Source organism: Muscardinus avellanarius (assembly GCF_963383645.1).
Source record: "Muscardinus avellanarius genome assembly, chromosome: 15".
Taxonomy (NCBI): Eukaryota; Metazoa; Chordata; class Mammalia; order Rodentia; family Gliridae; genus Muscardinus; species Muscardinus avellanarius.
Window position 1 is genome coordinate 32,990,520 of NC_137801.1, and position 17,864 is coordinate 33,008,383.

At 38.7% G+C, this 17,864-nt stretch overlaps 1 protein-coding gene across 3 annotated transcripts in view; it reads right to left on the bottom strand.

Annotated features, from left to right (window-relative positions):
- The window catches only part of MAP4K3 (mitogen-activated protein kinase kinase kinase kinase 3), a gene marked incomplete at both ends in the record, with an annotated part of 189,325 nt that overhangs the window by 114,348 nt on the left and 57,113 nt on the right, over positions 1-17,864 (bottom strand). For all 3 annotated transcript variants that reach the window (XM_080710986.1, XM_080710985.1, XM_080710984.1), the window contains one exon: positions 17,779-17,836. In XM_080710986.1, coding sequence (XP_080567112.1) covers positions 17,779-17,836 — 58 coding nt within the window. The remainder of the gene's footprint in view (positions 1-17,778; positions 17,837-17,864) is intronic.

Sequence of the window (17,864 nt, forward strand, 5' to 3'; positions counted from 1 at the left end):
CAATGGTGGGGGTAGGTCAGTGGCAGAGCACTTGCTAGCATGCATGAACATGCATGCGGCCCTAGCTCAACCCCCAGCACTGCTAGAATGGATGGATGAATAGATAAATGGATGAATAAAAACCTTCTTCTAAGCTCATGAGAAGCATATTCCAAAGATGAAAATTAACAGGCTCAAGGAAAATTTCCTAGCATACCTAACTGGACACATGTGGCAATCTCTAACAACTTTCTTATACAGATCCTAAAACTTTTTCATAAAATTTTAGACATTAAAATGAGGAATTCCACTTTTCAGAAGATGTGCTTCCTTTATCCCTCCTGGGGGTGGGAGAAAGAACTGAGAAGAACAGGCAAATCCACAAGTTGAACAAATAATGAATGAATAAAAAATTAGGCAGAAAAGTGTAAGTTAATACAGAGAAGTTCTCAAACATACAAGGTGCTTATTATATGTTTAGTAAATGTTAAATCTGGTTGGAAGAAGAAGGTTGAATAATGGTCCCCAAAAGTATGAACTCCCGAAGCCTGTAAATATTACCTTACATGGCAAAAGACGTTTGTAAGAATCAATTGGGAATCTTGAGATGGGGAGATGATCCTGAATTATCCAATGGGCCCAACAGAAGAAAAGGTGACAAATGATGTTAAGATGCTACACTGCAGGCTTTGGAGATGAGGAAGGGGCCAAGAGTTAGGGAACGCAGCTCTTAACACCCAGAAAGGCAGCAGATTCTCCCGAGAGCCTCCAGAGAGAGTGTGGCCCTGCAGACACCTTGATCTTCACCCAGTGAAGCTTGCTTAGACTTCTGAACTCCAGAACTTTAAGAGACTGAATCTGGGTTGTTTCAAGTTACCAAGAATAATATTTTATGTTATCATTAATATAATAATAAAATGCTATGGCAACTGTACAAAATTAATACATATTATTATAAGAAACATGATTTTTATTGTGTCATAGCTGGCTAACTATCCACAAACTATTGGTCAAAGGCAGTCAGCCAGTCAAACCCAACATTTCTCAATAAGCACACTAGCCCAAAAGACTAGTTCTTGCCAAGAGAATGTAATCAACAGCCAAGTGTCCTTTTTCCATTATTTCTTTCTCCATTAGCACCGTGTGTATGTGTGTGTGTGTGTGTGTGTGTGTGTAGAGTCCTCAGAAGACAAAAGCGGTCTAGGTCCCCGGGTTACAGGAATAAAGTCATCCAATAATTTGAACACCTGTACCGAACTGTTACATAAGCTTGAAATAAAATCTATCGTCAAGCCACTGATATGTGCTAGTTGTTATAACAGCTAACTTTACCCAAAGATGATATAATTATTACAATCAATTTTTGCAAAAGGTTGCCCAAAATGTAGTAGGTGCTTCACAAATGTTAAAGTGGATTAATAAATAGGAAAACTGTCCCTCTAGGTAACTATTGGCATAGATACAATGAACAATATTATGGTATTTTGCTTGATTTTATTACATAATGATTTCTTGTTAACAGATTAAGTCACAATGCATACAAACAGAAAAGGAGACAGGAATATTATGAGACTGGGTCTTGCACTGAAAGTTAAAATACAACATATAATAAAGAATCCTGAATATCTCTTAGCCTTTTCCATACAAATTAACAATCACTGTATTGAACTTCTTTACTTTTCCCTTCCAAAATAATATATAATCAAATTTAATGGCTACCCAACTGAAGTGAAAATGACCCTCTTTTTTGTATGGGTAGTCATTCACATGGATGTCAACTGTATTGGTTTTTTTTTTCTTTTGTGGTCTTCAGGGTGGAACCCAGGGGCTTTTCTACCTCCAGGCTATACTCCCAGACCTATTTTATACTTTATTTGGAAAAAAGGGTCTCACTAAGTTGCTGAGAGCCTCACTAAGTAGGTGAGGCTGGCTTCGAACCTGTGTGATCCTCCTGTCTCAGCCTCCCAAGCACTGGGATTATTAAGCGTGCACCACCATGCCCAGCTTGTATTAAGTTTTTAAGACCTACTCTCACCAATCTTTATCTGTCAATTTTGCATTAGTAACACTAGGATTTTTTTTAAATGAGCAAAGGACTTGCATTGGCACTCCTCTAAAACCTTTAGGTATATGAAAAGATGACCCAAATTACTAATCATCAGAGAAATGCAAATCAAAACCACAATAAAAAGGCTGGGGGATGTAGCTCAATGGCAGGATACTTGTCTTGTGTGCATGAGGCCCTGGGTTCACAAAACAAACAAACACCACAGTGAGAGTTCACTTCAATCTTGCTCTCATGGCCATTATTTAATACTCAGACACAAAAAGGAGGAAATCCTGTCATATGCTTTAACATGAATTGACCAGGAAGACAATGTTATAGAAAGTAAGTCACAAAGCCAGACGTGGTGGCTCACGTTTGTAATCCCAGCACTTGGGAGGCTGAGACTGAAGGATCGCAGTTCACGGTCAGCCTCAGCTCCTTAGTGAGGCCCTCTGCAACTCAGTGAGACCCGGTTTCAAAATAAAAGAATAAAAAATAGGTCAGGGGCTGCAGCTTGGCGGTCCAACCCCAGACCCGCGAAAGAAAGAAAGAAAGAAAGAAAGAAAGAAAGAAAGAAAGAAAGAAAGAAAGAAAGAAAGAAAGAAAGAAAGAAAGAAAGAAAGAAAGAGAAAAGAAATAAAGTAAGTCACAAAAGTACAATTACTGCATTATTCCACCTGTATGAGATATTTAAAGTAGTAAAGTAGAACAGTTACTGCCAGACAATGGGAGATAAAATGAGTTGGTGTTCAAGAGGTATTTCAATTACGCAAGATGTAAAAGTTCTGGAGTTCTGCTGTCCAACATTCTTATAGTGAATGATGCCATATGCTTAAATATGTTAAGAGGGTAGACCTTAGGTTATGTTTTGCCATAATCATTTTTTAAATGTCCTATGGTCAAAGAGAAAAATTTTAATTTGGATGATAAAAAACAAAGTTTCTCATGCCCACACTGTGGGTATTTTTACTCACAAATCTTCTAACTTCTGTATTATTTTAAACACACGAAGTAGAAACAAATATCTAAATACATAATTACTAAATTCCATTTCATGTTGTAGAAGCAATAGAATTGAACATACTTTAGTAATCCATGGCTAACATCTTTGAGCTGGGATTCTCTTTAACAAACTAATTCAAACTACAAAAGTACTAGAAAATACACTGAAATCCAATTACTACTAGTACAAAAAATCCAATGCCTTTTTTTTTTTTTTTTGGCAGTACTGATGACTTAATCTAGGGGCATTCTACCTTTGAGCTACACCCCCAGCCCTCATTTTTATTCTTTATTCTGAAAGAGAGTCTCAGTAAGTTGTTGGAGGGCCTCACTAAGTAGCTGAGGCTGACTGTGAACCTGCAATCCTCCTGTCTCACCCTCCCAAGTACTGGGATTATAAGAGTGTGCCATCACACCTGGCTCCAATGGCTTATATTAAGAGGATTTAAAAAAAAAAAAAAACTGGCTTAGGTAAATTTTTTTTCTAAAACTGAAGAACCAACACTTACTTTTTTAACTTTGCAAATATATTCATGCCCTAATACCACATAAAAATACAAAAGTAGTATCTAATAATTCTGCTGATGTCTAGATATTTCAAAACAAATAAAATATAATTATAATAGCAGTATTTGTTTGTTTTTTTTAACAGTAGTGGAGCCGGGTATGGTGGCACATGCTTGTAATCCAGTACTTGGATTGCAGGTTTGAGAATAGCCTCGGCAAATTGTGAAGCTCTCATCAACCTAGCAAATCTCTGTTTCAAAATAAAAATAAAATAGGGCAGGAAGTATAGCTCAGAGATAGAATATCCCTGGGTTCACTCCCCAGTGTCTGTCTCTCTCCCATACACACATATACTATATACATATACTCTTTATATATAAAATATACTTTATATATATAACATATAAGTATAAAATATATAAAACGTAAGTATAAAACATATACTTTTATATATACATATATATGGAGAGAGAGAGAGAGAGATGTTCCTAAAAACAAGATGGCAAAACTATTCTTCCTGAAAACTCGATTCTAATATTATCACTATTACACCTTTTTTTTCTAAAATTGAAGAACCAGTACCTAATTTTTTAACTCTGCAAATATATTCAAGCCCTGATTAACACCACACAGAAATACAAAAGTAGCATCTAATAATTCTGATGTCTAGATATTTTGAAACAAATGAAATATAATAGCAGTAATTTTGGGGAGGGGTGAATTGAATTGAATCCAGGAGCACTCTATCTCTAAGCTATACCACAGCCCTATTTAAAAAAAAAAAAAAAAAAAAAACACCAGGATCTCACTAAGTTGTTGAGGGCCTTACTACATTGCTGAGGCTGGCCTTGAATCTATGATCCTCCTGCCTCAGCCTCCAAAAGTACTGGGATTATATGCATGCATCACCATCCCAGTCAGTATTAGTATTTTTAAAGAATGAAAATAAAGAAAATGACTCTTCAAAATACTTTAATTGATGAAAGTAACTCATAGCTTGTTTTTCCATCTATTAACAAGTGTTCATGACTAACAATTTGCATAAATTCTTACTGAATGAAGTTTGAACTTAAACTTGGGTTCAATAGAGTCCAGGAGAAACTCTCTTATTCAAACTAAGCAGCAAAAGAGCAAAATATCCTGACTATGAGTTACCTTTTTACAGCTTTCCTGTATCCCTTGTAACCTATCAGTCACATCTGAAGTCTTAGTCTTCTACTCTAAAACCCCATGCTGCCATCCTTCCCTCCCTGTGCATGCAACTCAAGTATAAATAACCTGTTTGTCTGTTTAAAGTCCCACTATCCATGGGGATTGGCAATATTTCGTGGAGAACCTTTACATCAGCATTTAAGGTTCTCCATAAACTATAGTTGATCTGTTATTTATTTATTTATTTATTTATTTATTTATTTATTTATTTATTTTGCAGTACCTAGCATTGAACCCAGGGACGTTCTACCTCTGAGCTATACCTCCAGCCCTATTTTTTCTTCTTTTCTTTGAAACAGGATCTAAGTTGCAGAAGTAGCTGAGGCTGGCCACAAACCTGTGATCCTCCTGTCTCAGCTTCCCAAGTACTGGGATTACAAGTGTGTGCCACCATGCCCAGCTTACTGACCTGTTTTCTACCTTATCTCCCACTATGTCCAGAGTATAATCACAGGTCTACTACTTCAATACAACCTGTGTTTTCACACCAGCCTCAGCAGAAGCACATTCCATTCTCCTACTCTACCAGCAAAACCCTAGCTAGTTATTCTTGAAAGGTCAACTGAACTCTTACTTCCTTAATCACCCCCAGTGAAATGAGCCTCACCTCCATGAAAGCAACCTAATCAATCAGGATGTCTCAGCTATAAATTGCATAGATCCTCCCTACAGAGTATTCCACAGAGTAAAGGGTTAAAGGTTATTCAATGACCCTTCCAGTCACAGTCACTGCCATTCCTTTCTTGCAGCACCAACACCCACGAATGCGCACACAGACACACGTGCTCCAAGGATGCATCCTTATAGTTAGGTTGCTCCATACATATGCACTAGTTTTCACACTGGTAACAAGCTCCTTCCAGGGTAGCAATCATGTCTTTGTATCTTCCATTCTAACTAAATTAAGTGCTAAATAAACATTCTTGTAGCCAAATCACTGATCAAACAGAGGGTTGAAAATAAGAATAAAATTCCAAGTAAACAAAACAAAAAGTCTTTTGTCATTTGCATTTTTGTTTTTGAACATTATTATCTTCCAGTGGGTAAATATATAATCTGTCCAATATAGTCATATAATATGGTCTAATATATTACAGAGCGACTGAGATCCCATGACTATCCTTGGAAGAATATTATAAGTAATGTAACTGCTTGTGATGACAGTAAACTCAGGGCAACACTGAATAAACAACTGGTCATAAGGGAACTACCCGTGCACTCAAGGGAAAGAGCAAAAGGCCATTTAAATAAATTCCCTACAGACCGGCCACTTTCTGATCAAAGAGAAAGAGGAAGAAAGCACCCTCCTACCTCTCAGGACAGAAAATTAATGTCAAAAGCTGACAGGAAAGAAGATTCATAGACTATAACAGGAGATTCACAAAAATACAGTGGAATAAGGTCTTACCTACCTACAATTTAATACATTGCTCTCATGGAAACAAAACAATAGCCTATTTTCCTACTGTCAATTTCCCTGCTTTTCTATCTTGATTTTTTCATTGTGTTTTCCTATTTAGAAGAGTTTCTCCTAATGAGTTGCTACCTAATTAATCAGTTATACTAGTGTTGCAAACAATATCATGATGAGCAATTATAGGTAACTTCAAAATAAACATAATAAACCTAACATAGACTATTAATTATAACTTAAAAGTTAAACCCAAGCCGAGCGTGGCGGTGCACGCATGTAATCCCAGCATTTGCGAGGCTGAGACAGGAGGATTGTGGTTCTTGGACAGCCTTAGCTACTACTTAGTGAGGTTCTTTGCAATTCAGTGAGAGAGAGAGAGAGAGAGAGAGAGAGAGAGAGAGAGAGAGAGAGAGGAGGGAGGGAGGGAGGGAGGGAGGGAGGAGAGGAGAGGAGAGGAGAGGAGAGGAGAGGAGAGGAGAGGAGAGGAGAGGAGAGGAGAGGAGAGGAGAGGAGAGGAGAGGAGAGGAGAGGAGAGGAGAGGAGAGGAGAGGGGAGGGGAGGGGGAGAGGGGGAGAGGGGGAGAGGGGGAGAGAGAGAAACACTCTATTACTCTATCTTACTGGCCAGCATTGACATAAGCACTCATCCTGATTCCACCTCTGAGCTAGACCCCCAGCCCTATTTTTTATTCTTTATTTTGAAACAAGGTCTCGGGGCAAAGGCTGGCCATGAAGCTGCGATCCTCTTGTCTCAGTCTCCCAAATATTGAGATGTACAAGTATGTGCCACCACGTCCAGCTATCTTGATTCATTTTTAATTCTTGTTCAGATTTAAGACCACAGAAAGAAAACTTGCAATCTTAAAATCAAGCTTACTAACTCAACTCCTTTTCAAAGGAGGTTATTTCCTAACACTATCATACTCTTCTAAAACCTTGCTCCATCATTTATATTCTTTCTGGTGCTTGTATTTTTCATCTTCACTGACTTTTTCCTTTCAATCTATAAATATGCTCCAATTACCATGAAAAACTTCCTTAACCTTGCTTCCCCTGTATTAAACCAATCCCTTACTGCTTTTCATGGTAAATTTCTTCAAAGATATGTGTGAGCTTTGTTTCCTTTGCATTACTTCCATTCATTCTTCAACTCACTACAATTTCTTCTTCACCTTGTGACTCTGCTGAAATTATTCTTGCAAATTTCCATGTTATTCTGCTGATCAAAAGCCTCTTATCAATTCTCATTCGACCTGAGATTTCAGCAGCATTTGACATTAGTGACCCCTCTGTCCTCTGTAAAACTCCAATTACAGTAACTACTCAACACCAGTGACTTCCAAATCCACGCCTCCAGCTATGGCCTCTCTCCTGGGCTCAGATCTGTACATCAAGTGGACATCTGTACATACCTACACAGTCTTTAAACATTTCATAATCAAAACATCCCAACTGAATGGAAATATAGTCCTTTTTCTTTACCTCCTAAGTCTCTTCTTAATTTTCAACCCTACCTAACCACCTTAATTCAGACACTTAGAATTTTCAAATTGCCTCTTGGGGCAGACCATGGTATGTGGCTCCCAAAACAAACCATTCTGCTCTTCTTGATAGCCTGGTCACCTCCCTAAAGTCCATATTTCCCAGTCTCTCTTGGATTTGTGTGGCCATATAAGTTACTGAGCCATGGAAAATAAGAGTCGGTGTGTGACCTCTAATCTCATTTCCTTAAAAGAGGAAGTTGTTTACCTAAAAATACCTATCTTCTTTCCTGGATGCTAAATAAAGATGGACACACCAGTAACCTAGCTTCATGTAAGCAGCTGACTGAGTCCTGCACTGGGTGACCAGTACAGAAGAAACAGGCATCCCCGAATGATCTCAGCCAACAAAACTGCACTGCTGACCTCAGCTTACCTCATAAGAAAGAAACTGTCTTACTTCAGTCACTTTTTTCTTGGATTTCTTTAGGTAACATTTACCCTGAATTCTAGTACCCTTTTTAATATTCATCTTAATCCCTTTCTGTTTCCCATATTAATTGATATAGACTATATCTGCTCCTGTCTCACCAGACATAGCTTATTGGTCTTCTTCCTAATAACCTCCTACAACCTGTGGCCCTATTTTGGACATGGAATAGATGGTGTCATGGTACACATCTATCCCTAAGTATCTGTCTTTTGTATCTTTTGTTATACACTCCCACCTCTGACCATACTCTTCTTCCACATAGATACTTTAAATTCTAGCACCATTAGACTTCAAGTCTCCAGTGCTATAAGAAAGTTTCAAAATATGATCCTAAATCTACAAAGTGAAAGGCAAAGTAAGTAAAGAAAAACACATTAAAGTCTTACTGGACAACTAAAAAAGCCCACTCCTTTATAAACACTGCTGTGCTTTGAATGTCTGTCCCCTCCAAAACTCAAACCTAATTGCCACTGTTAACAGTATTGCAGCATTGAGAGGTGGAACCTTTAAGAGGTGATTAGGTGCTAAGTGATCTGCAATCACTAGTGGGATTAATGCTGAGGAGCCCCTTTTGTCTTCTTGCACCTTCTGCCTTGTTAGGACACAGCGTCTCCTTTCCCTTACCCCAGGATGCAGCAAAAATACCCTTGCCAGATACCAGGGTCTTGATCTTAAACATTCATCCTCCAGATCTGAAGAAAATAGGTTTCTGGTTTAACAAATTACCCAATTTAAGGTATTCTGTTAAAAACAGTGAAACTAACAGAGTAATACACACTTTGAGCTCCCAAGAGCCTCTCTCCCTCCATCACACTTACCAAGCAAAGCTGTAACAATATCTCCAACTATCCAATTTCTCCACAGTTGGACTGCGCAATAGCTACATACTAGGCTCACTTTAAGTTTGAATTTCAACTGGACACTTAATGTTAGACAATCTGACATTTATTCATATATAAGGGTGTGTAGGGGAGAACATTCCCATTCTCCAAGATGACTATTTCACACGTTTATTTCTCTCACTAAATCTCCAACACTCACTCCAATTCTCATTTTGAATATTCTAGAGGTTCAAAAAGAAAACAGACACAATCAGATTAAGAATCCATCTTCCCACTACCAATGCCACCACCTTAACTGCCCATGTACTCATGCTCTTACATCTTGTTACAATGAATTAACTTGACCCTGTTCTTAGCCTTACATCTTGGACACCATCACTTTCCATTTTCTCAGTCTTTACTCCTAGAGTTCTCTTCATTACCTTCTATAATACTGATCTTCCTTATTGTATAACACTATATAACATCAATCTTCTCTATTGGTTCATTTCCACTGGCACAAACATGATTTAGCATCATGTACCATAGAAAAGTCCTCCATAAACCAAAGGTCCTTCTCCACCATGGCCCATGCTCCCCTTTGAGCAAAGGGTCTTAAGAATTTCTTATATCCTCTCCTTTCCTCCCATTCTCTCCTTAACAAGCTTTACCTGTCTACCCACCTCATCTTTTCAAAGTCACCAACGTGAGTAGTGCTCAATTCCATTCCTACCAGAATCATCTGACACCATTCACATCTCCTGCCTTCCTCAAACACTTTCTTCTATAGGCTTCCATTTGGCAAAATAGGCAGCAGCTATGTCTCCCAGCGAAATGTAATCAGTGACCTCAAGTTTTCTTTGCGATACTCTCTAGCTGACCTCTAACATTGGACTTACCCATGGTTTTAACCTCAGCCCTCTTTATCTATATTTTCCTAAGTGATCTCATCCCTCTCCATAGCTTTAAGTCCCCTTACATCCTGATGATACCCAAATTCAGTTCTAACTTAACTTCTCAAGCTCCAGTTGCATGTGTCAAATTGCCTACTGAGTATCTCCAACTGCATGTCTAACAGACACATAAAACACAGGGTGAAAGCACTACCCATTTTACTGATCCCAATGCTTGGACCAAAAACCCTCCAAAGGCGTTCAACTGTACTTCAAATAAAATCCAATCTCCTTACCACAGTCCTCAATGGGCATTTTGCCTAATTTTTCAACCCACCTCATTCCATGCCCCCCACTGGAACACACTCACAATGATGCAGCTGCACTGGCCTCCTCTCTGCCCTCACACTCACTGTGCCAACTCCTACTTGAGAGCAACTTACTTGCCTCTGACTACCTGGAATGCTCTTTCCCAAGACTGTTGTCACATTGACTTCTTCAAGTATCATCTGCTCTGAGAGACCTCTGAAGACTGTGACACTAGCTAACGTAGTAGTCCCCAGCCACTTTCAACCCCATTATCTTATTTATCTCATAAAATAATCTTATTTCTCTGCATGTTTCTATATTTATTGTCTTTATTTCAACTAAAATCTAAGCTTCTAAGGGGTAAAACTCATCAACTTTATTTACCCCTATTTATCCAGCACCTACACCAACATTTGGCACCTAAAGAGAAAATGAATAAATAAATACAAGTGACTAATATGAACAGGTTCTTCTCAAAATAAAAATCAAAGTCAAGTACAGGAAGATGGGAAATATCCAATAGCTAGAACCAAAAAATGCTAATTAGAAGAAATCAGTTTTTGCTCAACAGTAAAGATTATGATTTCTTTTTGAGAAGAGATATATAGAGAAAAAAAACTAGAAATTTCAGGCAAAAGCTTCCTACTCTATTATCTTCTAGAATCTTTAAAATGTACATTTCCTGTGACTAGCTAGGAATTACGATGACAAAATATGTACAAGGACAAAAGACATCCTTGTAGAAAAAAAAATTTTGGTTGTTTTTGGTGGTACTAGGGTTCCTGGAAACCCTTCTACCTCAGGGCTACACTCCCAGATCTATTTTATATTTTTATTTGGAAACAGGGTCTCTTAAGCCAGAGAGACTGGCTTCGAACCTGCGTGATCCTCCTGTCTCTGCCTCCCAAGCACGGGGATTACAAGTGTGCACTACCATGCCCAATGCATTGTAGAAATATTTTAATGTATGTAACTGAGAAACTTAAATGTTATTATCATTAGGGAATGGTTAATAACTCACTTATATTACTGAATACTATACAGCCAAGTAAAATAGTACTGTAGAAACATTAACATTAAAAAATATTTATGAGCTGGGCGTGGTGGCGCATGCTTGTAATCCCCGCGCTTGGGAGGTGGAGACAGGAGGATCATGCAGGTTCAAAGCCAGTCTTTCTGACTTAAGAGACCCTGTTTCCAAATAAGAAGTATAAAATAGGTCTGGGAGTGTAGCACGGAGGTAGAAGGGCTTCCAGGAACCCCAGTACCACACACACAAATTATGATATATTTTTCAAATGAAAATAAGCACAAGTATACAATGAGCCAATCACATCTATAAGCCGTAACAAGATATACATATAAATGTGTCTGAAATGGAACACAAAGTACAGAAAGGTATCACAACAAATAATTGCCTTCTCTAAAAGCAGTTATATCACCTGCTAAGCACCAACAATGCCCCTTGTCCCAACCTAATGGTAGTAATGGTGCCAAGTTAGGTGTTCATGGCTGACACATTACCGACAGCACTGACCACAATTGGAGGTCACTTCAGTGAGGCCCAAATGACACACTGGGGAGCTAAGCCCCCAAAAGGTAAAGACTGATAGTTAATCCGAGGATATGTGAGAAAAGCAAATATTAAGTAAAGCCACATGAATAAGATTAGAAGTTATACTGAGACAACTTATACTAACCTTACATTTAAACAATTTTGTCAAAATATTTGTTTTCATTTAGCATCAGATTCATGTTGATTTCTTGTTAAAAGTGACAAAATCAAGATGCAAATTCTTAAAATCCATCACATTACACTTGATTATTTCAGATTTAATTTTTGCTTTTCAAAAAGTAGACTGTAGAGCTGGGCATGGTGGCACACACTTGTAATCCTAGCATTTGGGAGGCTGAGATAGGAGGATCACAGTTTGTGGCCAGCCTCTGCTACTTAGTGAGGCCTTTTGCAACTCAGTGAGACCCTGTTTCAAAAATATAGAATAAAGCCGGGCGTGGTGGCACACGCTTGTAATCCCCGCGCTTGGGAGGCAGAGACAGGAGGATCGCGCAGGTTCGAAGCCAGCCGCGCGCGCAGGCTTAGGAGACCCTGTTTCCAAATAAAAAATGTAAAAATAGGTCTGGGAGTATAGCCCGGAGGTAGAAGGGCTTCCAGGAATCCCAGTACCACACACACACACACACACACACACACACACACACACACACACACAAATATATATATATGTATTTAAAAAATAGGGCTGGAGGTGTAGCTTGGATGTAGAATGCCCCTAGGTTCCATCGCCAGTACCGCAAAAAAAAAAAAAAAAGACTGTATCATCAACTACATTACATATGTGAAATTATCAATTTGTCAATCTCAGTACTCTCTATGGGGAAAGGGGTGGAGACAGGAAAGTGGAAGGGGCTATGAAGTGCTGCGTGTATGTATGTCACTGTCAATACGATTTACATTATGATGTGAGACTATAATGCACCAATAAAAGCATATTAAAAGCCAAGAGCAGTAGCACATACCAGTAATCCTAGCAACTCAGGAGTACTGCAAGTTCAAGGCCAGCCTGGACAATTTAGTGAGATCCAGTCTCAAAATAAAAGAGCTGGGGATATAGCTCAGAGGTCAGTCAATCAACTCAATTTGATCTCCAATAGTGCAAATAAATGAATAAAAAGTAGACTGGCAACCAAAATTCTAACTTAAAAAAGCAAACACCATACATGTAGTCCTCTCCTGCTCACTAAATCAAAACTGGATCTGCTCAATCTTCTAGAGATAACTATCAATCCGTAAAAGAACACAGTTGATGCCATAGGCATTAGCAAAATCCAGACTGAGGAGGAACTTTAGAGGACAATCAATCAAGTTTCTTCAATGAAAAAATTACAAGAAAAAAGAGATGAAGGAGAAACCTAAGGATGTGTGGGCCTTATTTGTTAGTAAGGAACTAATATTGTCTGTCAGTAGTATTATGGATATATATTTCATAATTTTAAGACATGTCGTATTTAGATATAAACTGTCCCCTAAACAGCTCATTTATTAATGTTTGGAGCTGACATAATTGAGTCGTGAGGGTTGTAATCTCAGATGCAGATTAATGGATTTACCTGGTAGTGCCTGGTAGGCTGACAGGCTGTAGATGGAGGAGCTGGTCCCTGGGGATATGGCCTTGGACATTCTCTACACGGTTCCTCCTCCCCCTGGCTCACTCTCTGGCTTCCCGCTTCCATGATGTGCGCACAGCCCGTGTGCTCATTTTTCTCTGCCTTCCGCCCATCATGCCCTGAGATCCTCAGTCCCTGGCCTCACACAGACTGAACCCCAAACCATAAGAAAACAAATCATCTCTCTCTTAAGTTATGCAGTTAATTTTTTAGAATATAGCTACAAGAATACTGACAGATATAAGGTGTATTTTAAAATTATGAAATTCACCCACTAAAAGTACACAATTTAATAATATTTTTAGTAAATTTACCAAGCTTGTCACCCATCATTTAAATCAGTTTTAGAATATTTCTATTTCCGCTATAAGATTTCTTATGTCATTAACTGTTAACCTTCCTCTCTGCTTCCAACTTACCAGCCCACTGACTTTCCAACTCTATAGATTTGCTTTTTCTGAACATTTCACATAAACAGAGTCACAACAGGTGGTCTCTTGTATCTAGCTCCTTTCACTTAACATTGTTTGGTTTATCTGTGTCACAGCATGTATCAGCAGTTTCTTTTTATTGCAGAATAGTATTCTACTGCATATAAAAAGCATTTTATCTGTTCATTCACCAGCGTATGGGCGGTTAGGATTCATCCAAGTTTGTGATATTAAGAGTAGTGCTAGCCAGGTGTGGTGGCACATGCTTGTAATCCCAGCGTTTGGGAGGCTGAGACTGGAGGATTGCGGTTCTCGGACAGCCTCAGCTCAGCTACTTAGTGAGGCCCTTTGCAACTCAGTGAGACCCTGTTTCAAAATAAAGAATAAAAAATTGGGCAGGGAGTGTAGCTTGGAGGTCAAATACCTCTGGGTTCTATCCCAGAATTGCAAAAAAAAAAAAAAAAAAAAAAAAAGTAATGCTGCTATGAACACGTTTATGTGAAAGTTACTGTGTGGGTAGATACACAAGAGTGGAACTGCTGAGTCATTATGGCAAACTTATGTGTAACATTTTAAGGAAGTGCCAAGCTGTTTTCCAAAGTGGCAGCACCATCTTTCATTCCCAACAGCAGTGTATGAAATTCCCTGCTTATGGATATATTTTGAGGTCTTATCCTCTAGCTACTCATACTGAAATATCAGGGGCTAAAATAATATTATGTTTGGGATCTAACTCAAAATAACTGGAGAGTGGGTGAGGGTAGTTATATGGATGAAAGGAAGTTGGTTGTGCCTTGATAGCTATAGCAGGGGCAGTACAGTACCAGCCACTTAACTACAATAAGTACTTAGTACATACTCTGTCAGGCACTATTATAAGTGCTTTAGATAATTAAGCCTATTTAATCCCTACAATAATCAGAAGAGGAAGTTACTACTATTATCCTTATTCGGAGGAGAAGAGAAAACAGAGGTCCAGAAAGCTTAAGTAATGTGATCAAGTCTGGACTAGAATCAAAAGAGCCTGCCATTAGTCTGTCCTCTTAATCACTGGGGCAAGCTTATCAACAAGTAAATATTCTTTCAAGATATAAGCAAACTAAAAGAACAAAATTAGAGCCAGGGGTGGTGGTGCACACTTGTAATCCCTACATTTGGGAGGCTGAGACAGGAGGATCACACAGGTTCAAAGCCAGCTTCAGCTACTTAGTGAGGCTCTCAGCAACTTAGTGAGACCCTGTTTACAAATAAAGTACAAAATAGGTCTGGGAGTATAGCCCGGAAGTAGAAAAGCCCCTGGGTTCCACACCCGACACCACAATACATACATACATACATACATACATACATACATACATACATAAAATTAAATGCAAAACTTCAGGAAGCTAAGAAAATAAAAGTAGGAAATACAATGTTAATCAAACCCAAATGTATAGATATAACTGTATATTCTATTTATGTGTATATGTGCATGCATGTGTGCATGTGTGGTAATGGGGATTGAACCTAGCTAGGGTTGCTCAACCACTGATCTACATCCCCAGTCGTTTTATTTTGAGATAGGATCTTCTTAAGTCTCCCAGGCTGGCCTCAAACTTGTGATCCATCCTCCTGCCTCAGCCTCCTGAGTAGCTGGAATTAGACTCTATCAGTGTATTGATATTGAATACCTGGCAATGTTCAGGATTGACAGCATCACAACTCAAACATTACATGAATCAGAAAACCAATGGCTTGATGAACAAATATTTTTCAATTTTCTAATTTTTTAAGGAAATTTTAGGATTGTACTGAATGAATGGGTGCTAATGTCAGGCCCTAAGCTCAGCGCTAAAGGCACAAATTTTAATAAAACCTGGAAACAAGAAAAAAAAAGGCAAGTCTAGAATAGCAAGACAATTGTCATAAGCACTTTTAACAGTGGTTCCTTCAGAGATGTCTGTCATATTAATCACTCCAGGGGTCAAAAAGGCTTCCTGCAAAAGATACTCAGCCAACTTGAGAGAATGATATTTATTTATGTATTTATGTATTTATTTAGTGGTACTGGGTATGGAACCCAGGGACTTTCTACCTCCGGGCTATATTCCCAGACCTATTTTATATTTTATTTGGAAACAGGGTCTCACTAAGTTGCTGAGAGTTGCACTAAGTATCTGAGGCTAGCTTCGATCCTGCACGATCCTCCTGTCTTAGCCTCCCAAGCATGGGAATTACAACCCTGCGCCACCACACCCAGCTGAGAATGATATACATATAAACAACTTTGGCTTAGGACTATCTCATCAAGAAGTAGCCACTTGCCCCGCATGGTGGCACACGCTTGTAATCCCCGTGCTTGGGAGGTGGAGACAGGAGGACTGCACAGGTTCAATGCCAGCCTCACTGGCTTAAGAGACTCTGTTCCCAAATAAAAATATAAAATAGGTCTGGGAGTATAGCCCGGAGGTAGAAGGGTTTCCAGGAATCTCAATACCACCAAAAAAAAAAAAAGTAGCCACTTCTTAGTGATGAAAAATAAAAATAAAAGCCCAGCTTTCAATGCTGAATCTTTTTCTTTAACACCTCAATTTCACCTTTTTTTTTTGGGGGGGGGTGGTACTGGGGATTGAACTCAGGGGCACTGTACCTCTGAGCTACACCCCCCCAGACCCATTTTTTATTCTTTATTTTGAAACAGGGTCTCACTAAGTTGCAGAAGGCCTCACTAAGTAACTGAGGCTATCCACAAACCTACAATTATCCAGTCTTAGTCCCCAAGTACTAGGATTAAGTGCAACCACACCTGGCTCAATTTCACCGATTTCAAATATACTTCTTAAATTTCTAAAAATTAAAGAGTAGAAAATTTTGGGGGGAAAACCCCTTGTCTTATGATATTAGAATGTAATGAGACTACACAAAATCTATAAATATGTGTAACTGAAAAAGTTTCTTTTCTCATTATATTTCTGTGCTTTGATGCTAATCAATCAATGCATCCTTACAATTTCATCTCAACTGTACTTCTATCAAGTTACTGGTGGTCTAAATCAACGGTAGGCAAATGATAATAGTAGGTGGCCTGGTTTTCTAAGAATGGCTTTTCAGCTAAGAATTTTTTTTTTTTTTTTTTACATTTTAGACCTGAGGGAGGAAGGCAGAGAGGAAAAGGAGAACTTTATATAGAGACCACATATGGCTTGCAAACCTAAAATACTATCTGGTCTTTTACAGAAATAGCTGCCTATCCTTAAAAATATATCTGAATGGATTTCTGTTCATAATGAAGTTAAAACCTAAAGACAATTTAACTGCCATGGAATTCAGTCTAGACACAATAAACCTGCTGAGAGCAGGAGGGTGGAAAGGGTGGGAAAGGGTTTCTGAGAGAAGGTAAATAAGAGTGAGCAAGTAGAAAGCTAGAAAGATGTAGGTTTTGAGAGGGTAGGTGATTCCTAAGGGAGAATACTGAAGCAGACAAAATATATGAAACAGTCATTAGGGGCTTAAAACAACTTACTCAAATTGGAAGTTAACTTTTAAGATATTAATGGCACATAAGTGTGGGAGCAAGATCTATTGAGAAAACTAGGACTCAGAGACCAGGAACTACATGCCCAGGTTCACAGAGCAAGAGTGAGGGAGACAAAGAACTAGACCACAACCAACCTCCCAAGTTTCTGATCAGTTCCTCCGTCAGACTCTGCACCACAGGACAATGCTGACTTCGAAAGGCACCACTACCAATCTGTCACAAGTCAGCTCTGCTCAATTCAGAAGGAACCACCCCTTTAGGCGTTCCTTTGTCCCCCTAGCTGTCAGCTATTTTTTGGGAATGAACTGAGTAAGGTGTATGCTGGGCCCAGCTCAAAGAGATGGAGGAGAAAGCAGACAATCGGTTCTACTTCATAGAAAGTATTGAGACAAATAAGAGAATGTTTAATGAACATTATTAAAATAAGCTTTAAGATAGCCAATGACCTTCTAACAACAAAAACATCAAATTTCAAATAATTTACCTGGTTCCAATTTTATTACTTTAATTGCTGCTAATTCACCAGTGTTAACATTCCGTGCCTAAAATAAAAAAAGAAAAAAAGTTATA